This window comes from Phyllostomus hastatus, unplaced genomic scaffold (genome assembly GCF_019186645.2).
Source record: "Phyllostomus hastatus isolate PE091 unplaced genomic scaffold, TTU_PhHast_1.1 phas_contig_210, whole genome shotgun sequence".
Taxonomy (NCBI): domain Eukaryota; kingdom Metazoa; phylum Chordata; class Mammalia; order Chiroptera; family Phyllostomidae; genus Phyllostomus; species Phyllostomus hastatus.
Window position 1 is genome coordinate 10,850,955 of NW_025333737.1, and position 19,107 is coordinate 10,870,061.

General features: G+C 42.0%; 1 protein-coding gene across 6 annotated transcripts in view; it reads right to left on the bottom strand.

Annotated features, from left to right (window-relative positions):
- Window positions 1-1,699: 1,699 nt before the first annotated feature.
- The window catches only part of MAP2K6 (mitogen-activated protein kinase kinase 6), a 105,083-nt gene continuing 87,675 nt past the window's right edge, over window positions 1,700-19,107 (bottom strand). For 4 of the 6 annotated variants that reach the window (XM_045836689.1, XM_045836686.1, XM_045836691.1 and 1 more), the window contains exons 11-12: window positions 18,588-18,633; window positions 11,562-12,214 (exon numbers count right to left, since the gene is read on the bottom strand). In XM_045836689.1, the coding sequence (XP_045692645.1) occupies window positions 12,137-12,214; window positions 18,588-18,633 (124 nt within the window). In that variant the 3' untranslated portion in view covers window positions 11,562-12,136. Of the gene's footprint in view, window positions 1,926-9,446; window positions 10,776-11,561; window positions 12,215-18,587; window positions 18,634-19,107 lie in introns of those variants that run through there. The other 2 variants (XM_045836687.1, XM_045836688.1) reach the window with 2 other exon arrangements.

Sequence of the window (19,107 nt, forward strand, 5' to 3'; positions counted from 1 at the left end):
ATCGAATGACTAGTTGGCCTGAAAGTCCGGTGTCGGGAACACATGAAAGCCAAAAAGTCTTGGTCTGAATCTCTTCTTTCATTCAAGCTGTCCGGGCTATCCCCACCCCCAGCCATCTGATGCTGATAACCGGCCTGCACTTCCAGCCTAGGAATACTGACTGTAAGATTCGCCTGCAGTCCGCTGCAGATGAAATGGCTTTCTACTGAGTCCTCACGACTGCAACGCTGTTGTTCCGTTCTGTGTTCTCCTGTTATGTTTTGGAGCTACAGTGCTGGAGATGGGGGCAAAAAGAGAACAAGCAGCTCAGGCAACACTTCCACCTGTAGGGCTGCGCTGCTTGCAAGCAGCATTTCTGGAACAAAGGATTTCCACGAGCAACTCAATCAATATACAGACTCACGGCACTTTTTAAATGTCTTTTATTGGTTGTACATCTTTTAATGAGACGAACACCCCATTTCTTTGAAGGACACCTTGCTCCTGAATAATCCTGTTCCTCGTCCTAGCTCTGAAAGTCACAGAGAGCACTTTGACAGAAAGAGGCGGTTGGGTCTTTTGCCATTGTCACCGTCTTCCCACTCTTCGAATTGTTGTCTGAGTCCGTTCACAGACTGACACCACACCGAACACAACACACACAGTGCGAAGTTCTACACACACACACACACACACACACACACACACACACACACACGGAGACCCGTTGCTGTGTCTGGGGCTGTCCCTTCCTCATCAGCAGCCGTGGGAAACTGAAGAATATCCTGAGACGGGGACCCAGGTGTCAGCTCCTCCTCCGCAGAGGAGTCTGAGTTTGACTGAATCCCTCAGTTCCATTCTCCTGGCCAGGTGGTCAGAGCGGGGCCAGAGTGGCCCCCGGAGGAGCCGTGTGACAATCCCTTAGTGCAACTAACATCTCAGCCATTTCCCGTGTCAAAAACACAGATTCAAAGAACTGTTTCGTAGCACATCCTTGATTTCTCCTATGCTCTTAGATCAGAAAAGAGGAAGGAAATGATAAAGTTATGCTTCGTACAAGATGCCTTGATTGGAAATCTCATCACAGGATAATCTACAAAAGGCAAAATTACCCCCACCTTTGGCAATCATTATAATCCCTTGGTTAGTGACTGTTAATTCCTTGTTTATGAACAGATGAATTTCTCAAGAATAAGGATGTAGGACAGGTAGCCTCTCCCAACGTTAAAAACAATCATGGTTTCTTTAAAGCCACATGATCCCTCCATTCAGTATATTTCAGGTAACTCTATAAAAATTTAACCTACATCAATACAAAAACTTGCATCTACCCCAAGTCCCGGGCATTAGCTATTTCATTGGTTTCAAAATTTTGAGATAACATCAATAATTATAATAAGCAGTAGTTCAAAAGAAAAACAACAAAAAATGTACACAACCTTGATAAGGGGAGAGCTAGACTAACATGAAAATGCATGGAACCCCCAAAGCCAACACAGCGAGGACAATAAAGGCACGCTTGCCCACACACATAAAAAAGGCATTTTTAAATACAACCCTGCAGCTCGACTGAAGTTATCAGTTTATAGACATAAGTTCCCTTTCCCCATACAATGTTAAGAAATGTTCTCTCCTTAAGAAAGTTGTCCCACCCATTTCCATATAGGAAAGCACATAGTTAAGTAAACCCCACCCCCACCCCATCCACCCCCCTGCCAGTTCCCTCTTTGCCTCAGCAGCTCCCAAGCAACAAGTTCCCAGGGCCAGCACAGAAATTTACCAGTCACCGCAAAGGCATGGACACACTCTACCCACATCCTTCAGAGGTCTCTACTTGATGAACTTCTAATGAATTCCAGGCTCTACAGTTCACTCATAAAGAAACGATATTGCAATCCACGAAAAAGAGATGAATTCCTCCAGGGAAAGCGAGCAGCGAGCTCCACCTGGCAGGAGAGAGGAGGATTGCGGGTCGATGACGGAATCCACATGGTGGCCGTTCTTTCATTTCCAAGCTCTCCAGAGACACGGTGTTGGAGTTGGGTTTCGAAGGACAGGGGTGCCCAACCCTCGCATCCCCTTCCAGAATGTCTCAGGTACCAGGAAAAGATAGCAGAGCCTCCTCACTAGCATATGGAATTACTTCCTTCTAGCGTCCAGGGATTTAAACACCAGGCATGTTTCCACCTGCCCAACAGCTGTCTTTACAATCAACATGACTTCAAAGCAAATTTGCAGTGCAGCATAGGAAAACAATCAGTCATATATACAAATACAAGAAATGTCTATCATGCAATTCACACAGCGTAAGGGAAAAAGTGGGTTTTTTTTTTCTTACAAAGACCCGAGTAATGAATGGAAGCAACATTTTCAGAAATAAAACTGAAACACAAGGGAATCTAGGGAAACCCGCCTAGTTCACTAAAATTCATGTAAAGTTCAATTCCATAAAGAAATCATACTGAGCATCTCATCGAGATTTTCACAAACTATACAGAAAAATGTCCATGTACTGAAATTAAAAATTTGAACTACATCCTTAACACCTCTTTCAGCTCTAATTGACCCAATGTGATTATTGTGTAGATCAGAAAATATGCTCCAATTATTTGTGGGAGTTAATTACACACAGAAAACATTTTTCCTCTGAAACTATCTGTTCTTCTTATGAAACATCATTCCAGTTCATGTAGAAAATCACTCAAAAAATAAATTTGAGACTGAAGAGTAAGTCGAACACCAGAGTATTATGACAGATAAATTGTCTGATTTTTCTTAATCGAACCTCCTTGGGTGATTTACACAGAGATTGGCTGGGAACTCTACAGATTGTTGCCAAATGGGACTTTCTGACACATACAGTGTCCTGAGATGGCTGGTGTGAACCCCAGCTGTGAAATGTGGTCTGTTGGCAAACAGGCCACTATCAGAATTCACCGCAGACTCTAGGCATGCGTGTAGAAGGCACGGGACAGGAATCTGCTGAAGTTCAAACACTCCCTTGTGCACAGTTCATGACAGATACACCCTTGCCGTTCTCAGCTTCCGAAGGCTGCTGCAGGTTCCCATGACCTGTAAGCTTTGCAAATCCCAGTCACAGGAATTCTGTTAGCTGGAGTCTCAGACCCTACCTTTCCGTGTGCCACAACTGTCTAAAGCATTTTACTTTTTCCTGCACATCAATGAACAAAAATGACAATTCCTGCCTCTGCAAACAAATTTAGAAATGGAGCCCAGCCACGCCATCCCTGTCACAGACATTGGGTTATTCTCACTCACTTTAGAAAAATAACCAATTTAAGGTTCTATAGGCTTAGCTATCCCATACTGATTTTTGCATTTTATTTCAAATGGTGTGGACTTAAAAATGAAAAGAAATGGCCCTCTCTTCTTGCCCTTCCTTCTCCCAACTCTCTCAGCATACCCCCGGCAGCAAAAGCCAAGGACTCACAGACATGGTTGGTCACAAAATTTCCCAGATGCTTGGGCTGTTTGGGGTCCTCAAGTTGTCACTTAAAGTTCCCAAGCCTTGAAGAGCCACAGATTCCCAGTTAAAGGGAAAAATATTGGTAGTCACAAAGTCCTTGACCTTGCTTTGTGTTTCTACTTAGGATATGCTGCTTGGAGGTTGATGGGGGTTTCAGATGGGCAAAGCTGACCATCATACTCTTTTCCCTTCCCTTCACGACAAGGTGGCCCTGGGGGGCACCGCTGAAGAGGGCCCAGAAACCACTTCCCTGTTCTTGACTCCTAACTCCCCAAGTACTGAACATGCACTAGGACCCACAACCTGAGATCAGAAGAAAAGAAGAAAACAATGACTTCTCCACACAACTCACTACTTCTGAAAGTCCCAGCTAACTTTGGGTGTTGTTTTAAACTATACCTTCTAGCTCTCCTAGTGAAGACCTGCAGTGTGTTTCTATGAGCATTCCTAGCTCTCTGCGTTGTGGGATAAGTAGGCGCACCAGGCCACCTTGGGTGTCTGCCTTTCTTACAGCCACCAGAACTAAAGACTGACTGGCTCAGTTCTCGATTTGTCTTTCTTTAGCCAGAAGGTAGCTGATGGATGGGCTGTATACTCTCAAAGTATGGTATCACCCATCTAATTCTTGATCTTTTTTCTGAGTGCTGTATTTTAAAATGGTGACTCTATAGAATCAATAACACCAGGGAAATACAGGGAAATTTTCTGATATCCTATGGCCACTCTCTGAATCTCCTTCAAGTTCCTTATTTTTAGAGGAAATTGTAAATAAAGGTTTAGCTTTCTGATGTTTTTTTCTTCTTCCCCCAAAGGAGATTGTCTCTGTAGCAATACTGAAGTTAAGGACCATATACCTGTCTTCCCACTTCTTTTATCAGTTTGCTCATTCACAGGTTTCCAAGTTCATCGCTGTTCCCCACATTTATCTTTTCTCCCAGCCCCAAGACATGACTTCACATCACGGTTCAGCTTTACACTCCAAAACTCAATGATAATCCCTAAGGCAGTGGCCCGACTTTCTTTGCTGAAATACTTGCAGACTCCAATACAAACACTGGTAGTGTCCAAAATGATGTTAACTACTCATTTCTGGCCACAACAGAATATGACTTAAGAGAAAAAGTACCCAACCCAGCTGCTCTTCTTTAAAGACCAAAGGGGAGTTTTATTATAAGGTCAATATTTTGAATGAGGGTTTGGCTAAAAGTTCTCTTAGATATCCTTTACATTTTCAAGGCTTGGGGACAGTAGAATCCATGTAGGCACACCATGTAAAATTGTTGATTCTGAGTTTCGATAAACGAAAATAGTTGGGTCGGTTCCTTCCCACATAAGTGTTAAGTCAGCCCAGGTCATATGTGATGGGCAGAGGAATAACAAGAAAATGAAATCAGGGAAAACATAAAAGATTGTGATGGCCTGGCTGAGGCCACAGACTCTGGGGATAACTTAGGAAGTTCTGTTTCCTATATTAAGGCACAAGTAAGAGCTTAGACTTCCCCGTGCTTTCCCTGAAGTCCATTTCCAAGTCATAAGAGCAATCAGCCTCCTTACTTGAAAGAGACCCTGAATCCCAGGAATGCAAAAACACAACCTGGGGAAAACCTGGGCATGCCAAGATTCACTGCCCACTGTCCGCAGCTGCCCATACTGACGGTAAGAGAGAAATACAATGCAAATCTCCCCAAATCTGTTATCTCCCAAGAATAAAGGGTTCAGTATCCTAGCTCAAGTGACATTACAAGTGATACCAATTTGACAGTCCCAGGGACATAGGCGGGATGTTTGTAAATTCTATTAAGTTGTGTTACAAGGAGATAATGGTTTCTTTTTAACAAAAATAGCCCCACCACAAAGTCCTTGACCTTGCTTTGTGTTTCTGCTTAGGCCCAAGTCCTCTCCACCTCAGCTAGGAAAGAGGTTTTTTAAAGAAATTTTGCTTATGAAAGGAGTTTGGATCAGATACTGAAAAACTAAACCCCCGCCTAAGTCTTGATTCCAAATGACCTTCTCAGAAAACCTTCAATGGCAGATTATATTTGCATAGCTGTAAACAGTAACTCTCTAAACCTCAGAAAAATGACATCTCTGCAGACACCAGGAACAGGTGGTGAGTGATGTGTCTGGTGGCAGCGTGCTCCCCCCAGAGAATAACTTCCGTCTGAAGGCTCTGGAATGCAGGTTTTGTTTCCCTGGGTGAGAGAAACATTCAGGTAAAGTGCCAGATCAAATACTTCAATGTGCTTTCTTAAAGAGTTCCTGAGTGTAGTCTGTGTTTGTCTGATGACGCAGTAGGGGAAACGTGCTTCTGAACACGAAAGAGACTCTAGCTGGAAGTGAGATGTGTTACACTGTTCTGGAAGAAAACGGATACAGCTTCGGCTGGCTGGCTGTCCTCCGCAGAGCATTCTGCACAGAAAGAAGGGGTGTGGACAGAACTGTAGACAGAAGGCAAAGCCAATCACACAGTGGCTGTGGTTCCGCCCGGAAGAGAGAGTTCTCACGAGAGGCTATGGAGCCCCGAAATTCAACCAGGGCTGGAAACCCAAAAAAATCACATCAGAAAGGAGGCATTTTGCATAGACCTCTTAAAATAGAAACTAATGATTTAAAAAAGGATTAAGGCAAAGCAGCCTCATCTTTTCAAGTCCAGGGTAAGGCCGAGGTCTGCTGTCACAGGGAGAGCTTGGAGCTCTAAGTCCACAGAGAACAAACCTTTTTTTTCTTCCCTTCCGAAAAGATGGCAAAATAGATGAGATGGATGAATTGGAAGAGTTTTGAGAATTTTACCTGCCTTCTGCCTCTGATGTAAGCATGGCCTCCCAAAGTCTCAATCCTGACACAGCTCAGGGAAAGGAAAACCAAATGGCCATCGTCCAGGGTCATAATTCTCCTCGCATGTGACCACACCGCAGAGAGAAACACAAGGCAAAGCCAAGAGATGAGGATGCAGTTGAGGTCTAAGAAAGGTGTGTCTTTCATTTCCAAGTTGAAATAAGTTACGTTGGGTACTTATAAAAAAAAAGTAAAAAGTAGGTACTCAATTTAATCTAAAGAAAACTGTCCTATTGGCTTCCACAGCAAGGAATGGATACTTACCTGAGGAAATCAAGAGGCAATTTTCATGGGACTGAACAGTTTCCATCCTTTCCGAATTTTTTCCTGTGTCCATCTTCCTAATCTGCCTCAGCAGCTGCTGAACAATACACTAAATGGAAGAACTCTACACACATTAATTAAGAGTTTTGTGTTGGATGGCCTAGGACAGGCATTGGCAAACCACGGCCTGGGGGCCAAGTCTAGCCCATTGCCTGATTCTCTAAATAAAGCTTTATTGGAACACAGCCCTGAGCTCATTCACCGACATACTTATGTGTGCTTTCACACCTCCTAGCTGCAACAGAGACTGGATGGGACACAAAGCTGAAAATATTTACTATCTGTCCCTTTTCAGAAAATGTTTGCCAACCCTGGTCTAGGATGTCACGGTCCACATTCTGCAGAGCAGAGGTTCCTGATCTTATGGGGTCTTCACACAGTACTCTACTCCCTTCACCTTCCACAAAAAATGTTTGCAAAAGTTCCATGTCCAATGTGCATGTTCCTAGGGAAAAGGTCCCAGCCATCACCAGATTCCCAAAGGAATCCAGAGCACCCCCAATTAAAGCCAAAGAAAACTGAAAGGTGTCTTTAGCTGTTGGCACACTGGACAGTGCTCACACACAAACACACACACACACACACACACACACACACACACACACACACACATACCCTTAATGAGAGGAATGCGGACCCTCAGAATAAAGTATCTTTTTTTCTCTCCTCTCAGGTTTGGTAGCTTCCTCTTTCTAGACTTACTCTGGCATTTTTCCATCTGCCTATGTAAATTGTCAGTGGTCTAATTGAAAATTATACCTTCTACTTGTTAATTCAATAAAAATTGAAGATTCCTTTAAGCCGGCAAATCTCCCTTTAAGCTTTCAGTCATGGATAGACATTAAGAAGGCAACATCCCCAGCACAACAGAGCTTTCATTCATTTTACGAGATCTGACCACCAGCTCCAACAAATTTATGACTATGCTATTCCCATCTTCAAGGCCGCCAAAGAAAATTGGATGGGAAATCAGAACTGGGAACCCACTGTACTTTCATGCAGGAGATAAAGTGTTTTGTTAGACACTTTTGAGAGAAACTGAGTAGTTTCTGAGCAGAGCTGACGAAGCCCCTTGGTCAACAAAAGCATTTTTACTGTTCAACTATGAACACGTCAGTCCCTCCTTGCCTCCTTTGTGATTCTACTCCAAACATACGAAATCAATTGCACTTGGAGACACCAAGGGCCCCTTTAATCTCAGTGCTAGTCTCCTCTCATGCTGGAGGTGACGAGTATTTCATTGTCTAGATCACGACACATGGCATGGCAGGAGTGATGAAAAGCAATGGAGGGCAGGACCTCAATTATAAAGCTAATCAACCAGAGGCAAGCAAGACAATCATGATGGAGAAACACCAAGAGGGAAGTGATAGAGAAGACTGAGTAGCCAGGAATTCCACTTTGTCACCAACCGTGGACGGTGCGAACATCAGCAGCACAGACATCGATGGTCCCCGAACTGTGTGCTGAGACACTCTGAAGCAAGGAGCGAGCTCACGGGGCACCACCAGAGAGGGTAAACTTTCAAAGGAAACACAGCAACACCTTTAGGACATTGTGCAAACTGCCACTTAAGTTGTTGGAACCTAGTTACCCAATAGGTGGAATTATTCAATATTTATTTTGGCCTAGGGCACCATGAGAAAAATTCCTAAGACAACCATTGGGATACCACAAAGAGAAAGTTTGGGAATCCCTGGCATATACTTTTTTTTTTTTTGGTGAGGCTTAGAGGACAGACAAGAATAGTGAAATACAAACAATATTGGGCCCTATCCACACTTACTCATTTTCCATTTCAGGAAGCTTAATGGAGAAAGAGGCTGCTATTTAACCACTTCTTCCTGACAACAACAGTGTGACTAAACAGTCTTTAGAACAATGGAACTGTCCCTCCATATCATGGCTAAGAGATGGGTATGAAATCAGAGACAACCTAACTGTATTTTATCATCAAATATATACATTAGGTGAGTTCTTTTTCCCTCAAAGTCTGGGAAGTGCTACACTTATTCCAGGAAGGATGACATTACTTAAAAGCAAATGTACACTTTGGGGGGAAATGTACTTTTGAAGTTCTCTTCAGGGCCCATGACGAAGTCTCTTAAAAAGATGCGGTAATGGCAAAACTTCAGCTGTGAGGGTGGGTTTGAGTTCTAGAAATTGCCAAACACAACTTTGTGTTAAGTCTGATCATAAAAGTCAGGTAAAGCAAAGAAGAAAATACCTGGTAAGGATTTTTGTAAAGCAAACAAACAACTAAGGAGTCATTATAAAATGGTTATGCGTGTTACCCGTGTGGGTGAGGAAATGAATTCTGAAGCCCTTCCTGAAGGAGAGGGAAGGGGCAAAACTGTTTTAGCAGCATTCTTTACATAAATAGGCCGTCTGCACGGTGGCTGCCCTGGAGGACGATACTCAACGATGCAAACACATATAAGGCAATTGTCTTAAAGTCACTCACATTACTTTTTTGGCACACCTTGGCAATCAACAAGATATATATAGAGATGATAGTTTTATAAACATAAAGCCAATTTATAATATGAACAATTATATGATACCAAATCAAATACATTTGGAAAAACGGGCATAATCTCTTTTGTAGAGGTATTCTGACAGGTCCGCACTTCTCTCTCATTCTCTTTCTCTCTCTCTTTATATATATATATACACACACATGCACACACATATTTATGTACACACATACATATTTACCTATATATGTATGTACATATTTATAGGTATGCATGTGTGTGTATATATACAGCTGTACATATACATTTATATACATATATATGTATATATGTATGTACAGGAGACTCCCAACTTACATCAACTTAGATATAGTTTATGCATCTCTATATTTATTTTAATATTAGTTGTTTATAACTTATAACACAGTTCTCAAAAAGCACGTTCTAAACTTTAGACCTGTAAGGCTATCAAGTCATTCTACTCTGGTACATAAGATACTTAATCATCATGCAGTACATCATGCCCCTGGGGAAAAGGCATCCCAAAGTCCACATCAGTATTGCAGGAGCACGCCTTTGCTAACACTGGCAAAGATGTCCCCACTGGTGAGGACAGGGGAAGAAGTGGGGGCTCCTGTTCCTCTCTGTAGCCACTCATTACTCTCTGCAAATGTTCAAGACAAATTTTAAGTCAACTCTCCTTTTACAAAGTACTACACCAGTGTTCTCAACCCTGGTGCACTTCGGAATCACATGAGTGGCTTATAAAAAATACCAACTCCCAGGCCCCACCCAGGGCCCAATGGAATCCAAATCTCGGGAACCCTGATACTGATGGTGTTCCAAGCTCCCAGCTATTCCAATGCTCCCCAGGGTTGAGAACCACTGACTAACGTCTCTACCCCACTACAATTATTCTGGAAGCTCAGGCCTTGGGCTTACCGAATGGAGATGTGCACACATGAGAAACACACTTGGTTAAGAATATTTCCAAGTAGAAACCACACTGAATAACAGTTAAGAGTAATCTGACCCAGACCAGAAAGATGTTTTGCTTTACATATTTCACAAAGCTGTAATGGAATGACCTCAGATTTGTTTCTACTACTTTCTTTTTTCATAAGATAGATAAATAAAGCAAAAAATACAGTTGTGATTTTTTTCTTTTCTGACTTGGAGGGAAACTTGCAGATGTAGGAAGATGGGTCGGAAAATGAATCGTCATGACCATTAAGATAACACCCCTTTTCTGGCTGGAAAAAGATGAGAACAGAGGTAGCTTCAGAGCAGATGAAACGAAACGGATGTTGAATCAAACAGGTATCTCTTGCAACTGAATACGAAGACGTTCATGGAAATGCCATAGCCTCTTTGGGCAACTGCTGTGAGCTAGAGGTCAAGACCAAAGAGAAAATGCTAACAGAGAAAAATATAATCGCACTTCAAAATCTAATAGGGGAAGAATGGGAGCACTGGGGGAGCAATCCTCTCTCCATATTTGTGAACTTGAGGTGGGGAAAGAAACAGAGTGTGTCCTCTTCTTCCTTGTTTCATCAAAATCTTCTGCCTCTGTACTGCCAAGAGTAGCCTTGATGTTCCAAAAGCAGTGTTTCCAGGTTAGAATCGGTAGTATTTTCCCTGTGGATCACTTCACCCCTTGACCTTCCAGGAACCTAAAGCCCAGATCAGAGAACCCATTGGTATATTTGGCCATGAGGAAGAGTTCTTGTTCGTTGCTTACTCAGCCTGCTTGGAATGCACAGTGGAGCTAGCCTCCTGCTGTGGAACAAGCTACTGCACGCTACTGAGGAAAGATGTGGCCTCAATTCAACTCGTGGAACTTTGGCAGTCGGTTCCCAGGAATAATTCACCCCTCCCCATTATCTCCTCATCTCATCAAGGGACAACGAACTGCCTTTAATTTTCTTCTATGGCAGCCCTTCCATTAATAGTAAGGCTTCGTCATTGAACACAAAAACAAACAAACAAACAAACAAACAAACAAAGTAAAAGAGTACGTTAACCACAAGGCAATCCTTGGGATTTGCACATTGTAGGAGGGGCAACAGCAGAAGGAACAAATTCTCTGTGTGGTTTGATGTGACACTCCCCCCTCGGGGCTGACAAATATCCTCCTTACTGAATATGGATGTTCACAGAAGCCACTTGGCAGAACGTGTGACTTATCAAACACACACACACACACAAGACAGAAAGAGGTGACAGGAACATCACGAATCCCACTCCATTAATACTATACCACAAATGTCAAGAGAACCAAATTTGTGACTCTTTGAGCTATGATAAAAGTGAGTTTTGTTTTCCAAAGTTAGGAAAAGAGTCTGACCAGGATACCTTGCCACTTCACCTAGAATATGTGGTTATTACCCAGGACTGAGCAGAAATTTGAGAACATGCGGCAGCCGCAACAGCTGAAACAGATATTTCACAAGAAGAGCTGCTTGTTGATACTTTTATAATACTCTTAAAGATGCATATTAAATAATTTCCTCTGGACCACAGACACAGTTGAACTTAAAAAATAAAAGCCCTATAAATATTGCCAAACCAACCTTGTCTTTTGTATCTCCCTCCCTGCATAAAATGGGATCTTTTCAACCAAGCGCTTAAACATAAATATTAAAATAATAAGTTGGACAGACTACAAATCTACTTACAATTTCGTCACTACTGTAGCACCTTTTTTCCAGGGCCAATGCATTCATTTTGTAAAGAACAAGAGAAGTCTGAGAAGCTTAAGGACTCATATGACACATCATTAAATATTTAATCACCTTTTCAAGTCCTAAGCCTTTCTATTTCATCCAGCCAGAAGTTCATTCTATACTATAGATTTCAAGGCCCCTTTTGGAGGGGAAAAAAAAAACAAAAAGAAAATGGGAAGAAAAAAAGCCTTCTGAGAGGCAGGGTTAAATTATCTCAAAGATGAGTTTCTATTGGCGCTTTAGTGAACTTGCTTCACCCCGTAAACCCACCAATCCACAGGAGGGTCCACTGATTGAGTCCATTGCTTTTAGTCTCCAATAATCAGTTTTACAAAAGATGCCACATCTGTTGCTTTGGATTCATGTAGGGTGAAAAATGGATGTTGCTGGGGAAGAAAAGAAAAATACATAGTATTAATATCTGTGACTAACAACATAAGAGATTAGCTAATTAACAGATCTGTTTGGTAAACACAGTAAGTACACCTATCAGGGCTTAACTGGACTCTTCCTACCCTGTCCCCAATCAAGTACTCATCTGGTGATACAAACATTTGAAAGACATCTCCCCTTAGTTGCCACTCTCACATTTCGGTGTGTTCCCACTACCGCGTATCTATAGCTTAAAAATATAGATGTAATTAGGCTGCATAGATCCCATCTATGGTAAAATACAAGGGTTAGCCAAGACAGTCCCAACTCCCATTTACACATAACCCTGTTTCTACAAAGTAATTTTAGACTGATATGGTAGTACAATAATTAGAAATGTCATAGGTGTATGCACAGTCATTTCTCAGGCAACAGGCAGTAGAGTGAAAAACCAATCTGGTGGAACAGTAAACGGGCAAGGCATTGCCTGCTCTTGACACGGGAGAGCGGGTCTGGACTGAAAGAGCGAACAAGGCCACTTTCTAAGCCACATCTACAGCCACGATTACACGTATGTCTCCTGAGGAAGAGATGATGCTTCTGAAAAGTAGTGTAGACTGCCAAACTTGAGGTATGTGTGCAGAAGATCCAACTCAGAGATTAAAGATTGGAAAGCAAGAGAAATGGTCTATATTCACACAGGTCAGATTAAGTAAACTTCACAAAAACAGCAAGTCCAGCACTGTGCTGGGGGAATGGGCGTGGTATGACACGAGAACCTGTGCATTCCAAAACAATTTCAAAGGAAACAAAGCCATCTTCTCTGCACCAGAACCATCCTCCCTGAATGGCCCCATTTCACTGCAGTAGGTACCCAGCTGTCACACTGGGACCTTCCACCTCTAACTAGAAGGAGATACATCATCTCATGATCTACGGTTCTCAGAGGGGAAACAGAACCAACCACCCAAATCAACAAGGATGATCCTTTCAGGTAAACCGGGTGCTAGGCATCACCCCCCACTGTCCCTGACGCTCCCCCCACCCCCCATGGCCACCTTCCTGATTGTCTGGTGGCATCGGTTTCAATGACTGGTAGAGCAGCTAAATATGAGCATTTCTGCATGCAGACCAGTATGTAGATGACTCACTCTGTTTCCCTGACTGGGGATTTTAGTTTATAACCTTCATGTTGCCTAGCTGTAGGTTTTCTAATTATATTTGTTTTAAACCTGACAGCGGAGGGCTGGATGAGTCAGCTCTGTGGGGAACTGAATGCCCACCCATGCAAGTTTTAGGAAACAATGCAAATGGGAAAGGAACAAAACAATAAAACCCCAAAGAAGGTAGAAGGTCACTGCTAAGTATCAGGACACAAGAAAATGGAAAGAGGTTTTCTGTTTTTGCCTATCTGAAGGTAAAGGTTGGGTGTTGGCTCCGAGCCTCACACCCACTATATTAACTGAAGCTCTTGATGTTGGGTCCTTGGTTGTGAGCTCTCTGGATAAATAAATACAGCATTACTTTTGATTACTAACCACTTACACAGCACACTTACCAAGTGCTTTACCATCATGCTTATTAGCTTTCCCACATCCTCTTGACATTTGGCGATCTTTTAATGTACTTAAAAGCCTTTGACTATCAAAACAGGACATGTTAAACCTCAGATTACCTCAAGGACTGTGTGCCAGGCCCGCCAGCCCCATACTGCCTCTGGTTCTGCTGGTGGCTTTGAGCTCAGTGGATGTAGCCCAAGTCTGTGAATGAATTCAATAACCTGATCTGACATCTTAGAAAAACAATTCTCAGACGTCTCTCAGTTTATTCTCAGGCTGGGAAAATGCTGTGAGAGCCAGAGGGCAGAGAGAGGGGAAGCGGCAGGCATGTCAGAATGGAAAGTGACTCGCCTTCTTGTGTGGGTTTGGAGGCTGCAAAAGGTTAGGGGGAACCCAGGCCCTTCTATAAGCAGTGCACTAAGAATAGCAAGGACAGCAACCAGGAGATGAGCAAATTAGGCACCATGAAATCATCTCCAGGCTGGGTTTCTCAAAAAAAAAAAAGGAGCCAGGTACAGGAAGGAAGGACTTTACCAGTGGTTGTGCCTGGAGAAAACATGGAAATCCATGAACAAACTGCCAGGAGCATCAGGGCATGATACAGTCACCAGTGCTCCCCATATCCTAGGTCAGGATACCTGCTAGCTCATCCCTCAGGACGACGGTTTTCTGTGGGGTCGGTCATCAGCTTTAACACTGTGGTTCAATCGAGAACGTCCCAGGGTATGTGGAGAACATAATCACCTCACCAGGCAATCACCTGCGTTGCCTGGTTATCATTTCTGGTGATGATCATTGGGGACGGGGGTCAACTCTAGCCCACTTCCTATTTTTCCAAATAAAGTTTTATTGGTACATGGCCACACCCATTTGTTTACACACTGAATATGGCTACTCTCACAGTCAAACAACACAAGGGAGCAATAATGACAGCCCACAATGCCCAAAACACTTACTATCTAACCCTTTACAGAAAAAGCTGGTCTGTAGTCTAGAAGAACAAATCCTCCAAAGGGAGTTTGGGGGAACAAGCAAATGACATGATATGAAAGCAAATACACCCACACAATCCAAGTTAGAAAGAAAAACATTTGAGATTTCTATAAGAGGTACATGTCTGGGTTGGGGCCTTAATTACAGTGTCCTTCACCTGAGAAAAGGATTTTTGTTTTCTTTTCTACCTCTTCACCAACTCCTACAATCTAAACAATGGCCTTTCAGCATGCGTTTTCCCAGTGCTGAAGTCAAAGAGTTTGGACTCAGATTTTCCACTTAAAAACCTCAATTCCAAAGAAAAGTAGGGAGCAGTTATGGCCTTAAAAGGCAAGTCCAGTTCCAGTACCACAAAGACTAATGCCCTAAAAGGAAAGGGCTGCCCACATGACCTTACCATATTAATACGTAGGCCACAAAAGACCACAGCGTTAGAATACACCGGAAAGGTAGACTTCAACATTCATTGCCAGTGTATATTAAGCTAGAATTTGGCATTTTTTTCTCAAGTGTGTTCCACTGAAACCTCTGATAAGAAGCCACTTGGAAGGAAAAATAAAGGTTTGCATTTTGCAGTCAGAATTATATAGGAAATGTTCCACAGGACCGCACAGGGATTACTCACATCTATCATACTTTATGTGAAATTAATATTAAATGCTCTGGGGGTTGCATACGCATACTGAAAAGGGGACTCCAGGACTAAACAGAACCCTCTTTGGCTGGCTACGAAAAACCCAACTGGGGGAAAATATTCCACCCAAACATGTAGTGTGCTAAGATTTTCTCAAGCATTATTCACCTTTTCTCCCTCAACTGTGGGTCTTAGTTTAATAAATGTGGTAGAACACTAAGTCGCTGGAGCTGCCTTTTGAAAGGGGACAATGGAGGCCCACAGAGCCACCCGTCTATTTTCAAACTCTTCCCAGAGTTCCTTTTCAGTCAACCAACTGGAGAACAGTCCGGACTGAAATCAAAGCTTAACCCCCAGGACTGAAAACCCATGAGTTTGGCTGTGGCTATCACCTATTGCTGAATCAGCTCTCTATAACTCTTCTGGGCTTGACATCTCCAAACTACACTTTTTCCCTTTGTTTCCGGCTTTACTGAGGTATACTTGACATATAACATTGTGTAAGTTTAAGGTGTACATCGTGATGATTTCATACATCTATTTTGGCAAAATAGTTAGCACAATAAGGTTAGGGAGCACATCCATCACCTCACATAGTTACCATTCTTTTTTGTGCATGTGGTGAAAACATTTAATAGTTATTCTTTATCAGCTTTCAAGTATACAGTGCAGTACTGTTAACTAGAGTCAGCACGCTGCACATCATATTCCCAGAACTTCTTCATCTTATGCCTGGAAGACGGCACCCTATGACTACCACCACCCATTTCCCCCACCCTCCACCCTGGCAACCACCAATCTACTGTCTATTTCCATGAGTTCTATCTAGTGTTTTAGATTCCACATAAGTGACATCATACAGAATTTATTTTTGTTTTTTCCTGTCTGGCTTATTTCACTTAGCATAATGCCCCCAAGCTTCATTCACACTTTCGCAAAAGGCAGAATTTCTTTCTTTTGTGGCTGAATACTATTCCCTTGTGTGTATATATATCCCACTTTCTTCACCTATTTATCCACCAAAAGACACTTAGATTATTTCCATGCCCTGGTTATTGCAAATGATGCTGCAATGAACATGGGATTGAGATAGGGATTTCATTTCCTTCAAATATATACCCAGACATGGAATTGCTAGATCATATGGTAGTTCTAACTTTGATTTCTTTGAAGAACCTCCACACTGTTTTCCGTAGTGGCTGCTCCAATTCACATTCTCACCAACAGTACAGAAGGGTTCCCTCTTCTCCACATCCCTGCTCACACTTGCTGTCTCTTGTCTTTTTGATAAAAGCCATTCTGACAGGTGTGAGATAATATCTCAAGGTGGTTTTCATTTGCATTTCACTCTTGATTAGTAATGGTGAGAACCTCCTCATGTACTTATTGGCAAAAATCAACAAGTGGGACTAGATCAAACTAAAACGCTTCTGCACAGCAAAAGAAACAATAAACAAAATGAAATGGCAGTCTACAGAATGGGAGAAAATATTTGCAAACTATATATCTGATAGGAAATTAATATCTAAAATATATAAAGAACTTATACAACTAGATAGCAAAAAAAAAGTCTGATTTAAAAATAGGCAAAGGAACTGAGGAGACATTTTTTTCCAAAGAAGGTGTACAAATGGCCAACAAGTTATACCTTTTCCAAGTCAGAGCCATCTCACCCGGCCATTTGTTAAGAGATATCAGGACCCTGTACTGCTATCACCTGCCCTGAGTTGGTCTGCAGCCGAGCATGGCTCGTGGGTGAGGGGAGAGGAGCCAGCATTCAATGCCTGCTGAGTAACTGTGCTCCAGTAAGAAACACTGTCACTGCTGTTCCGATCACTTCTGAAGTTGCGCAAGAACAGAACCCTTCCATCCTCTGCTAAAACTAAAACCTTGATAATTGTATCAGATGTAGGGAGGGGTTAACACAAGCTAGTAAATACTGTAAATTTTATATTTCAGAAAAAAGGTGTTTCTCCCATATTCAACCATTCAACATATACTGCGATCAGATTTATCAATTTAGGTCTCTGAAAGAATCATTTGGCCTTTGCCAGTATGGCTTAGGTGGTTGGAGTATTGTCCCATAAATGAAACCATTATGGGTTCGATTCTGGGTCATGGCACATACTCAGGTTGTGGGTTCCATCCTTGGTCCGGGCATGTACGAGAGGCAACCAATTGATGTTTCTCTCTCACATTGATATCTCTCTCTCTCTCTCTCTTTCTCTCTCTCTCTCAAATGCAATGAAAAAAATGTTCTCGGGTGAGGATTAAAAAAAAAAAAAGAATCCCTTATCAATAACTAGCTTACAAATGTAGGTACCACAACCTAAATGAAAGTATTTTAAAACAACAAACCTAAATTCTTATTTTCACTCTTTTCTCATAGGTTATTCAAATGGTAAACTGTGAATGCTGAAGTTGTATAATTCAAATAATGAAGGCTTTGTCTTTTTTCCACTAAAGTAAAAACCAGAATGAAAAAACAGAGAGATTCTTTCCTCCCTAAACGCCCACCGAAAAGAAGTTCATCCAAGTAATCCTAAATATTTTATCAAAAATTGATCACTCACACAGCACTTAAATTTCCCTCATTATTAAAATCTGTTAAATCAGCCTGGCTGGCATAGCTCAGTGGATTGAGCGCGGGCTGGGAACCAAAGTGTCCCAGGTTCGATTCCTAGTCAGGGTACATTCCTGGGTTGCAGGCCATAACCCCCAGCAACCGCACATTGATGTTTCTCTCTCTCTCTCTCTCTATCTCCCTCCCTAAAAATAAATAAATAAAATCTTTAAAAAAAAAAAAAAACAAAAAAAAACTACCTGCTTTGGAAAATCATTTAAAAAAAATCTGTTAAATCATGCTTTCCTTCATTATATATTAGTAATTTGTGACTGTGTATATTTCAAGTTTGAAAATACAAATTTTATAGACCTAATTTGGTCTATGACATTGTTTATCAGCATGGAAAAAGTGCTCAGACTGGTAACCCATCCCCATTTATAGTAAAGAAGGACTCGCGATGAATGAAGGATGCAACTCTTTTTCCCCTCAGCTCACTTGCAGTTACCGCCATCTCAGTGAGTGAGTCAGCTCTTCCAATATGGTTGCCCGATCTTAATTCAGGTCTTAGTCACTTCGTCACTTTATCTTTATTAGCTGCTAGTTTGGACACGTTTACACTGCTGAACAATACTCACCATAAGCTCTGGATATGTTGGCCGTTCTTTGGAATTCTTCTTCAAGCTTAAAGAAAAAAAAATCACATTAAATCTAGAAACCATCTGTATTATCACAAGACTAGCATTTCAGAACTTGCAGGAAACTAAACATAACCAGCCTTAAAAGTATACCAAAAACATAGATCTTCTATCCTGACTTTCTGTTACGCTTATAAATTGTGGTTTAAATCACTCTTGGTGCACCTTAAGGGAAAAAATAGGTATGTGTGTCTTTGTGTGTAAGCGTGCTCACTTTCCTTTGATACTTTACCAGTGCCCTATAAACTAGCTTTCCCAATCTACAGCCATTATATTTCAAAAACCATATCTACTCTCCTTCAAAACAATGTTCACTCCACCCCGCTTGGTCAGTGTTTTTTACATTACATTTGTTATCACTTCACTATCTTCGGTAGGTTGTTTCCCTTGCTGCTGACACCCCTGAATGTACAATTTGCTTTTATACAATCTTCACCAAACCTGCCTGAGATAGAAGCCA